This window comes from Aegilops tauschii, chromosome 5, assembly GCF_002575655.3.
Source record: "Aegilops tauschii subsp. strangulata cultivar AL8/78 chromosome 5, Aet v6.0, whole genome shotgun sequence".
Taxonomy (NCBI): Eukaryota; Viridiplantae; Streptophyta; class Magnoliopsida; order Poales; family Poaceae; genus Aegilops; species Aegilops tauschii.
Genome location: NC_053039.3, coordinates 427,678,128 through 427,689,398, shown reverse-complemented (window position 1 = coordinate 427,689,398; position 11,271 = coordinate 427,678,128). Strand labels below are relative to the sequence as shown.

General features: G+C 50.2%; 2 protein-coding genes across 2 annotated transcripts; both read left to right on the top strand.

Moving 5' to 3' along the window:
- On the top strand, positions 1 to 2,186 carry LOC109748521 (bifunctional UDP-glucose 4-epimerase and UDP-xylose 4-epimerase 1). The gene is made up of 8 exons (XM_020307548.4): positions 1 to 405; positions 494 to 543; positions 646 to 781; positions 889 to 990; positions 1,141 to 1,450; positions 1,527 to 1,609; positions 1,694 to 1,785; positions 1,900 to 2,186. The coding sequence occupies exons 1-8, from the start codon at positions 169 to 171 to the stop codon at positions 1,997 to 1,999; spliced, it is 1,110 nt and encodes a 369-aa protein (XP_020163137.1). The 5' UTR covers positions 1 to 168; the 3' UTR covers positions 2,000 to 2,186.
- Positions 2,187 to 9,011: 6,825 nt separating this feature from the next.
- Positions 9,012 to 10,781, top strand: LOC109748511 (heat stress transcription factor B-2c). Its single transcript, XM_020307538.4, has 2 exons — positions 9,012 to 9,557; positions 9,688 to 10,781. The coding sequence occupies exons 1-2, from the start codon at positions 9,258 to 9,260 to the stop codon at positions 10,585 to 10,587; spliced, it is 1,200 nt and encodes a 399-aa protein (XP_020163127.1). The 5' UTR covers positions 9,012 to 9,257; the 3' UTR covers positions 10,588 to 10,781.
- The last annotated feature ends 490 nt before the right edge of the window (positions 10,782 to 11,271 follow it).

Below are 11,271 nucleotides of genomic sequence, written 5' to 3'. Positions count from 1 at the left end.
TAGCTCGTGGCCTCTGTTTACACGGGCACGGGCACGTACCCTCCAGTCTATAAATCTTTCGGCGGCGCGGTGGCGTGCGTACATACGCGAGCGCAAAATCCTCACCGGGACGCGACTGACAGCGAGAGACGAAGAGAGAGAGGAACAGAGAGAGAGAGAGAGCGACAGATGGCGATCGGCGGCGTTGGCGCTGGGGGCGGGGCTGGGGGCGGCGAGGGGCAGGGGAGGAGCGTGCTGGTGACCGGCGGCGCGGGGTTCATCGGCACGCACACCGTGCTGCAGCTGCTGGAGAAGGGCTACGCCGTCACCGCCGTCGACAACTTCCACAACTCCGTCCCCGAGGCGCTCGACCGCGTCCGCCACATCGTCGGCCCCGCCCTCTCCGCCCGCCTCCAATTCATCTTCGTACGCTACGCACGCCTCCACCTTGCAGTTTCTCCTTCGTGTGCGCGTGCCTTAAGATTGATTGACAGATTGAATCGGTGAATTTCAGGGGGACCTGACGATCAAGGATGACCTGGAGAAGGTCTTCGCCGCCAAGAAGTAATAGTTGTTGTTGGATCAATCGATCTGTGAGGAGACTTTGGTTTCCCAAGTTCGAGGCGATCGATCGATCCATGGAATTAATCTGTGACTGATCACCAGGTACGACGCCGTGATACACTTCGCCGGGCTCAAGGCGGTGGCGGAGAGCGTGGCGCACCCGGAGATGTACAACCGCAACAACATCGTCGGCACCGTCAACCTCTACGACGTCATGAAGAAGCACGGGTGCAACAAGGTACTCCCTCCCCGTAAAACCCCAATCCCGTCAGTACACTCCCCTGCTCTTCAGTCAGAGATGATCTATGATCTTCAGTGATTGCTCTGACACTTTCGACGTGCCAGTTGGTGTTCTCGTCGTCGGCGACCGTGTACGGCCAGCCGGAGAAGGTGCCCTGCTTCGAGGACTTCCCCCTCAAGGCCCTCAACCCGTACGGCAGGACCAAGGTAAACTCTCTGTCTCTGCATACAGTCTGTCAGAAACGATTTCCTGACACACTCACGTCGCCCAAGTCGACAGCGACGGCCATCGGAGTGATCGGCAATTAATCTAATCTTTTCGACTCTAATGGCATGGCGTCGATGTGATTGACGCAGCTGTACCTGGAGGAGATGCTGCGCGACTACCAGCACGCGAACCCGGAGTGGAGGACGATCCTGCTGCGCTACTTCAACCCCATCGGCGCACACGAGAGCGGCGACATCGGGGAGGACCCCAAGGGCGTCCCCAACAACCTGCTCCCCTACATCCAGCAGGTGGCCGTCGGCCGCCGCCCCGAGCTCAACGTCTACGGCCACGACTACCGCACCCGCGACGGCACCGCCGTCAGGGACTACATCCACGTGGTCGACCTCGCCGACGGCCACATCGCGGCGCTCGAGAAGCTCTTCGCCACCCCTGACATCGGTGCGTCCGTCCGCCGGCCCAATTAACAACTAGCCCAGTGGCGTGATCATTTACCAGATCATTTCCGTTTTGTCAGGCTGTGTGGCGTACAACCTGGGGACGGGGCGCGGGACGACGGTGCTGGAGATGGTGAGCGCGTTCGAGAAGGCATACGGCAAGGTTGATGCGATCTTCTTTGCCCTTGATATTTCGCCTGTCGATTTCGAATGGAAAAGGGATTGAGACTGACGTTTCTGGCTGCAGAAAATCCCGGTGAAGATGTGCCCCAGGAGGCCGGGCGATTCGGAGCAGGTGTACGCGTCCACCGCCAAGGCCGAAGAGGAGCTCGGCTGGAGGTAACCGATCGATCGCCATGAACACTACTAGTCGCAATTGTAGCTTATCGAGCGAGATGGATTAAAAGACGCACGTACGTGCACTCACTGGTGTGCCGCTTTGCTGCTTTGCAGGGCCAAGTACGGGATCGAGGAGATGTGCAGGGACCAGTGGAACTGGGCCAAGAAGAACCCGTATGGCTACTGCGGCAACGCTGCTGAGAACAAAGACTGATTCGGTGGCCCGTCGCGAGCCTTGTAACGTGAAAGAAAAGATGTGTCAATAAGCCCAGGGCATTAAAGTGTGCCCAGAAAATGTTTCCTGTTGTGGTACTATTCGTAAGTTGGAACTTGAGTTGGGTTAGACTGGACTGTCACTGGGCCGGGCTGTTCCTTGGTGAAGAATTTGGTCTGGTTTCGAACATGGGCCGTCATCTGCTTCCTTTTTTTTCAAATGATAGAGCGAGACCGATGAGGCAAATCATTACAAACCTTTTACTGCTTGGAGCAATAGTACTTGCAGGGTGCCTTCCGTTACCTGCATCGTTTTTGGGCACTTTGCATACTTGTCGTAGTTGGGTCTGGTTGAGCATGTGCAGCCAAAAAACCCATCATATGCATGTTTATGGTTGCCTGCATCCCCTCTCCTTGCATCCTAGCAACGCTTCTATGCATTGTGTTTGGTTGCTCGCATTGGCCGTGCTCATACTAGTGCATGTTGTTTGGCTGCATACACTGGACATGATTAAGACTTAACAGCTACACATAACACACAGTGTTACACTAGAGTGCCTCGGCGACAGCGGCGGACGATGGTCGCGGTGCTGCGTGCGACACGACGAGCACGGAGTCGCGGGCAAGCGATCACATAGGCGGTGCGGCGAACTAGTTGCTAGCGTCGTCACTGCAGAGAAAGTCTTTGTGGAGTAATGAATAGGAGGGTGCTGAGGCAGAGGATGATGAAGAAAAAATATAGTGTTCGCGCCATGGCGGCGTCAGTGTAGTAGGACGCGGAGGAGGAGGCCAAAAAGAACGGCAATGGCAACGGCTAGCAGGACATGGGACAGGAGACCGAGAGGAACGACGAGGACCCCGCGAGTGTTGTCGGACACGAGAGAGGAGGTTGAGAGGAACGACGCCGGAGGTGGCTCTAGTGCAACAACAAGCGGGAGAGAACGACGATGGCGACGTCGCCAGTTTAGTAGGACGTGAGCGAGGAGGCCAAGAGGAACGACGTCGCGATGGCTTCAGTGTAGCAGGACATGGGACAGGAGACCGAGAGGAACGACGAGTATCATGCGAGTGTAGTCGGACACCAGAGAGGAGGTTGAGAGGAGCGTCGTTTGCGGTGGCGCTAGTGCGGCAACACGTGGGATATAATGACGATGGCGACGTTGCCAGTGTAGTAGGAAGCGAGCAAGGAGGCCGAGAGGAACGACGCCGACAATGGCTTCAGTGTACCAGGACACGGGAGAGGACGCCGGTGTAGCAGGACACGGGAGAGGAGACTGAGATTAAGGAGTGTCATTAACACATGCCACACATATGCATATATACGTCTAAAGAGGGAAATGTTAGATCTAATCTACGAAACACAAAGAAAAAAGTTTAAAATAAACTTTAAATTTGTGGACGAAAGCTAAATCGAACCCTAAATTCAAATTCTGGAAATCAGCACACCAAACTTTTTGATCCCGCTCTATTTTCAACCTTGAGTAAGTTTCCAAACATGGATTGTCGACATGGCAATGCTAAGTCCCGGGATTGTTGGCGGTGGACTCGACTAGGCCGGCCCAACAGGCACTAAGCAAGTTCTTTTTTCCTTGACGAGCTACGTAAAAAGTCTTTCTCTTAAAACGACTCGAGCAGAGTTGAACATGGGACCTGCCAAGAGTTGATCTCATCCCGCTAGCCACTAGAACAAACAACTATTAGTGGTTAAAAAAAGACCCAAACTATTTAAGTACACACCGAAGCATTAACTTTGAAACATTTTGTAGGGGCAAACAAATATTCAAAACATAAACAATTTTGGAAATGTCCGAACATTCTATAAAGTGTGAGCACTTTTTAAAAATTCTGAATACTTTAAGAAAACAACTATTTTTTTTAAAAGCAATAAATTCTGAAAAAGCAAACACTTTTTGAAACATACGGATTTTTGAAGCCTGAAGAAAATTTGGAAGTGCGGACACTTTTTGAAAATTGTAAAAATGGGAACAAATTTTGAACCCTGAACAAATGTGTACAGAAAATGTTTGTGACATCTAATAAATATCACGAGTTTAGATAAATGTATGAGGCATTTAAAAAAATGGATGTACAATGTAAAATAGTATTCATGTGATTCAATTTTTTTTTCGAAAAATGTGCTTGTGATGTAAAAAAATGTGGCATACCCTTCAAAGACTATATGTCACATGTGTTTGAAAAAAGTGTATACAATTTAAAAAATGTGTAACAAAAATGTTTGCGTTATGTAAAAAAAATGTGATGTACCCTTTTTTTGCAATTATGTAAAAAATTGTGCCATACCCTTAAAAGACTATATGTGACATGTGTTTGAAAAAAGTGTATACAATTAAAAAAATGTGTGACCATGTAAAAAAAATGTTCATCTAGTTTATAGGAAGTTCATTGTCGTTAAGAAAATGTAAAACGTGTCTTTAGAAAAATATTACCATGTATTCACAAAATATTGAAAACATGTATTTTAAAACATGTACGTAATATATTGAAAAATGTTGAAAGTGTATCAAAATATATTTCATGTCTGCGCTAAAATTGTACATTGGTTACTGAGAATAATTAGACCTGTGTAACAAAGAAAACTAGTTACCGATAAAGAAACAAAATAAAAGCAAAGAAACAAACAATATGAAGAAAATAAAAAAAGAAACAAAAAAAATGAAAAGTGTAACAAAGAAAGAAAAACCAGAGATAAAACAAAGTATAATGAAGAAAAAAATAGAAGAAAATTGATGAAAAACCAAAGAAAAAACAAACAAAAAGAACAAGAAAAGAAAAACAAAGAAAAACTAGAGCAGCGCGAACGACTACGTTAATGGGCCGGCCCAATTCAGAGGATACCAGCTAAATCCTCTCAAGGTTCAGAATAGACCAAGATCAGAGAGTTTGGTGTGCTGATTTCAGGGATTGAGAGTTTAGGGTCTTATTTAGCTTTCACCTACAAGTTCAAGGTTTATTTTGGACTTGTTTCAAACACAAAATGTGCAACGCGAAAGTCGTGTGAAACTGTGAGACGAAGTAACCGGTCAAAGGAAATTTCAAACGGTCGACGGTGTGCGATGAATTTGAACAAATTCGTCCAAAATAGCTCCAAACATGAACACAAAATTGAACATTTATGATCAACAAAACTGTTTCAGCCAAACAGCTTCCAGCTTTTCCACAGCTGAAAGTTCACAACAGCTTTTTCACAGCTCACAGCTCACAGCAGCTTTTACAGAATCTGCAGCTCAACCAAACACAGCCTTTTACAGAACTGATCACAAAAAGAGAACCAATAATATCGATGTGCATCTTTTTCATGTAGAGCTTATCTCGAATCGAAGCACCATTGTGTAGATTAGAAGGAACAAAGGAAAGAAGATTAGAGAGGGAACTTACTGGAGTTAGGAGAGAAACCAGGTACATGGTGTATATTACTCCCTCCGTTTGAAATTACTTGTCTCGAAAATGGATGTATCTAGAACTAAAATACGTCTAGATACATCCATTTCTGCGACAAATAATTCCGAACGGAGGGAGTAGGTCGCATCCTCTCGCGCAAGAGGGCTCATCATGTGCGCTCTATTGTGGCTCGACTCAGCCTGGATCGCTAAATATTAATTTTAACAACTTCTGATTATCGTGCTACTAATATTTTGCTGCAGAGAAACAACTTTCTCAGGTGTGGTTCAATTGACAACTCAACTGCTAAAGCTTATAAATATTCTTTCGCTCCCTTGTGTCGAATCAATAAATTGGGTGAAATACTATTCTCGAAGACTGTTGTGATCCCCTATACTTGTGGGTCATCAGTGAGTCCCGTACATGAGAACGTCCCTGGTTTTGGAAAGGTCCTACCCTTGGTTGTGGTTGATTGATACACCTCGCCTTATCTGGGAGTTGGGGTTGTCGAGGAACTCCAATCCTCCTTTTGTCACTTGTCTGAGGATCCAACAGTTCCTGTGTTTGTGCGTGGACAGTTTATCTGAAGAGGTGCAGTGGCTTGCGCATGGTTCATCGAGTACAATATCCAGTAGAGATTTAGTTCCGCCACTGCTCAACCGATTTTTCTTCCGTGCAAGTTGATCGTCAAGCTTATCGGTGTTGTTGCGCTTGGACCATCGATTAGGGCCTGGGCGCCTACTTCCTTCTTCTGCTTCGGTTAACTCCGAGCTATGGTTCTGGCAACGTTGATTGGCTATCCAGGCGTTCTCCATGGTGCACTATTTTGTTACAAGGTCAGAGAGTTCGGTGAACGTCCTCAGACGATGTTGAAAGACCTCTCTCTTGATCCCCTCATCGTAAACATTGAGGCGGAATGCAATTGTGGCTTCCTGATCTGTGCAATCCAGAATTTCATTTTTTTGTGAACAAAAAATAGGTCCCGAATTGCCGAGTCATCATATTTGTGTTTTGCGCAACGAGGGCCAAATCCTAGATCTCAGTTGGCCCAGTTTTGTTTGGGCAGTACCCGACATGGGTAGTGGGTGGGAGCAAAATTTTCGTTCCGATCCGATTTTGACATCGTTCTCCCAGATGAGTTCTCCCAAGGTCATTCTAACGTCGATCCTACTCATTTTTGCGAGGCCTGGCTTGCCTGGCCACAGTATTCTACTGTCGGATCCGAGCTCCAGGCTTGGTTTGGTAAGGTGCAACTTCTGTCCCATGCCCGATAGAACGCCAATGCTTGGGTTGAAGCCGCCTACTGTTCCTCGGTCAGATCTAAAGTCACAAAGAAGGGGATCACAACAGGATCTGATTTGTCGACCTCGATGTCTTGACAAGGGATTGGAGTTTGAATCTTCTCCGATGGTTTGGTCCACCCGAGGTGCGGCGCAGAAGTTGTGCTAGCGCCGATGTGATCATCGGTTGTTGATGCCATCGAACCGCATTGGCTACACCAAGGGACCTACATGGGCACCGATGATGGAGTCAAATCCGATAGATTTTGGGTAGGGGGCCCCGAGCTGGTAGTCTTTGCATGATGGTAATAGAGACACATGATTTTACCCATGTTCGGGCTCTCTCTAAGAGATAAGACCTTGCGTCCTTCTTTGATTGTATTGATTGATGATATACGAAGTACAGCTTGATCTACCATGAGACCGAGTATGAATAAGTTGGTCTCTACGGTCTACACCCCTTAGCTTATATGACACCGGGGTACCTAGGGTTACACATAGGTCGGTTACATCTAATGATAAACATGCCAAAGATTGCCTCCGAGTCTTGAAGTACATGCCAAGTGTTTGGAAGACTCCATATTGATTCCTCCGGGGAGGGGAGGGGGCGACGACTTTAGCCCACTGGTTGGTTACTTTGGGGTTCCTCAGCCCAGCCCACATGGTCAGGTGCAGACATGGTTAACACCCCCTTTATCCGGGACACCATCACTTCCCCCAACGAAAAGAAGGAAGCTAGGGACGAGAAGGAGTAGTGCGACTTGTAGCGCCCGTATGGCCACAGGTGGCAGTATTGTATCGCACACCTGGGTAGTCAAGACGGTTAGAAGGAATCCGAGATCACACGGAATCCACGAACCACGACCATGGAAGGCGAAGATGGGTAGTCGCGTGTCCCTGCAAAAGATCAAAATTGGAAATTAAGCATGAGGAGAGAGGATTCAGGGCAAAAAAAGGTGTATAGGATCAATGGATGGCTCACCAGCAGCGACTGGCGCAATGTTAGAGGTCAACGTGCTGACAATGTCTATTAAAAATTCAGCGGAGCATTTTTGCTCGAACGACTAGCCATGACATCGGTCTGAATCGCTTGCACCAAAGCGATATTTTTTCTTTCGAGAGGAATAGCTATCGACTGGTCTCACAACTACCGATGGAACACCTCTATCGCAGGTCGAACAGTTGATGGATCCTAGCATGTGTAGCCAGTTGGGCCAGGAGGACTAGTTTTTAGCTAAAAAATGCCTAGTTAGCCAGGGACCTCAATTCTTTCCTTTGGAGAAGCAACTCTTTAGGACAACATATCTAATAACATAAAATACCGCAATCACGAAAACGAACGGTTAGAAACAATGAGGTGACAAAAGGGTTGAGATTTGCCTCGATTTTACTGTCCTAAACTACAAGATGGCGTGGCGCATAAACATGAAGAGATATGCAGCATAGTTATCAAAATGTCTTGTACAAGTCCTATTAATGGGATGGACAAATTTTACACACATAAAATACCCACGAAAGAATGCATTCCCTCTGTTCAAAAATATAAATGTGACGTTTTATGGTATACATTCCCTTTTCACATGAGAGGTAAGAATATAAAAGAGATTTGAGCCGTTGGTCTCTCTTAACCTCCCCTTTGGCTCCAAAGTCGTTTTTAGAGATTTTAATAAAAACTACATATGGATATATATAGATATTTTATAATATAAATTCACTTATTTTGCATAGTTTTATTGGAATCTCTAAAAAGACTTGTATTGTATTCAGGAAGGGAGTAGAACTTTCGGATAGTGGACTGACAAAAATAGCACAAATACCAAGTACAAATATCAGAAGATCAGAGAACGTTCTTTCCAATGGTAGGCTGACAAAAAAGCACAAAAATCAATTCATATCGAAGCTTAGAGAACCTTCTTCGAATAGTAGGGTGACCAAAAATGCACAAATACCAAGCATCCGACGCATAAATCCAGGTCCCCCTCGCAAAACAAAATCTTATCCATACCGCCGGCGGGATGGTCGACACGTGCTCGCATCCAGCCTGGCACAAGCCCGCGCGGACCTGAACCTTCCAGAAAGCCGAAGGGCGACAAGCCATCGAAGTTTCTCGCACTTTCCCAACCCCTCGGTCCCACCGCACCCATGCCGCGGGCCACCCCGCAATAGAACCAAATCTCGCCCGAAGGCCATCCGGGCCGTCCGCTGCCACCACCAGATGCCCATCCGACGGCCGGGAGCGGCCGCTCGGCGGAAGATATCCATGCGTGCCGGGTCCACCCCGCCGCGGCTTTCTCGGTACGAGTGGTGTGCGTCGTGTCGCGGTCGAGAAAATTTATTTTTATCAAAGTGCGTTTTCTTTTGCCCCTCGCCTTTCTCTCCATTTTTTCATTTCTCTTATTTTTATCGTCCTTCTCCTCCTCCCGTTGGGTATAAGTCTGATAATCCCGCGGGCGAAGCTTCCAGAAGGCTTCTTCCGTACGTTCCTTTCTTTGGTGAGGTGGCCCTCTACCGCATCTGGAAGCTACTACGGGGTTCCCCGGGCCAGATCCGGCCGGGAGGGGCAGAGGAGGCGCCGGCGTGATGTCGGCCGAGCATGGCGCTGCGGCGGCGGACGGGGCTGGGGCGGAGCCTCCTCCCCCGGCGCCGATGCCGGGGCTGGCGACGTCGGCGGACGCGGCGGGGCAGAGGTCCCTGCCGACGCCGTTCCTGACCAAGACGTACCAGCTCGTCGAGGACCCGGCGGTGGACGACGTGATCTCGTGGGGCGAGGACGGGTCGACGTTCGTGGTGTGGCGGCCGGCGGAGTTCGCCCGGGACCTGCTCCCCAAGTACTTCAAGCACAACAACTTCTCTAGCTTCGTGCGGCAGCTCAACACCTACGTACGTGCGCTCGCTCGATGGGTTCGGTTGGTTGATTCCTCGGGCTCGGGTTGGGATTTGGCCTTTCTGGATTTTTGGCGTGGAATGCCCATGTTGTTGATCCTTGGATTTTGCTTGCTGTGGCGTATAGGGATTTAGGAAGATCGTGCCGGACCGGTGGGAGTTCGCCAACGACTGCTTCCGGCGAGGCGAGAAGCGCCTGCTCTGCGACATACACCGCCGGAAGGTGGTCCAGTCGGCCGGGCTTGCTGCTGCGGCTGCCGCCGCCGCGGCTGGGGCGGTCACGGTTGCCACTGCGGCGATCCCTATGGCGCTGCCGGTTACGCGCTCCGGCTCGCCGGAGCCGCAGCTCTCCTCCGAGGAGCAGGTTCTGTCGTCCAACTCGGGATCCGCGGAGGAGCTCCCGCTGGCCGCACCGTCCGGCTCAGGCTCCGGCCTGGGCGGCGCCGCTGCCGGCTCCTCGTCCGGCGATATGGGCGAGGAGAACGACCGGCTGCGGCGGGATAACGCGCGGTTGACCCGCGAGCTGGGGCAGATGAAGAAGCTGTGCAACAACATCGTGAGCCTCATGTCCAAGTTCGCCTCGAGCCAGCAGCCGGACGGGGGCCCCGGGTCGCTGTCGTCCGTGGTGAACTGCTCGGGCGAGTCGGCGCTGGCCCCTCCGCCGCCGCTCCCCGCGGGGATACTGGACCTGATGCCATCGTGCTCAGCGCTGGCCACGGCCGCCGGCCTCGCCGTCGACGGCGGGCCGGAGACGGACGCGAGGCTGTTCGGCGTCTCCATCGGGCTCAAGCGAGCGCGAGACGAGGAAGAAGACGGCGACGGCGAGGAGCTTCCTAACGGCGCCGGCGCGGGCGTGAAGCCGGAGGAGGCAGCGGAGCGGCGGGCCGACGGCGGCAGCGAGGATCGGCAGTCGTGGCCGATATACCGGCCCAAGCCCGTGTACCGGGCCTGCAACGGGCAGGACGGGGACGGGGCCGGGGCCGGGGCCGGTTCCGGGTCAGACCAGGACAGATCCAACTCGAGGTGAGTGGACGATGTTGTAGAAGCTTCGAGCACCCACTAATTATCAATCACCACCAAATAATATACTACTGTAAGCATCACTAGAGTCGTGATAGGATCTTGCATTACTTTGCTAGCTGGTGGGGAGCTCGGCTGCCCCCTCTACCCCTGTAATTGTGATGTTCCTGTTTCATTTGATCTATAATATGTGTTGTGTAATCTGTCGTGGTAGAGCGTACCGCAGAAATGAAAAGGTGCATTCCCGGTAGGCTGATCGGCCATTTCATATGCTGTATGTAAATAGCCCCTTCCTGCTTGTGCTAGAAGTGTAACTACGATTTGCTCCGCTCACAAGTGGTATTATTATTATTTTTTGATAACTTTCATAAGTGGTATTTTAGTCAGCTGCGTGGGCGATAGCTGTAGACGGTAGCGGGGTTTGGCGGCCAGATATATATGGTGTAGGTGCTAGTCATGTTCAGACGGGTCAATGCGAATGGTACACGTGCGGTGTGCGACTCAGGGGTTTGGTTCCAACTCAAAAGAAAAAAAAAACAGGGGCTTGGTTTGGTTTGGGTCGGTTTGGTCTGGTCTTGCCGGGCACGTCACCGGAGCACTCGCTAGAAGGCGCGCGCGGAATGCGCCCCTTTGTTTGTTCGCTCTCGGCAACGGATGGGGCGGAGACGGCGACGCGCCGTCCAATCGCTGC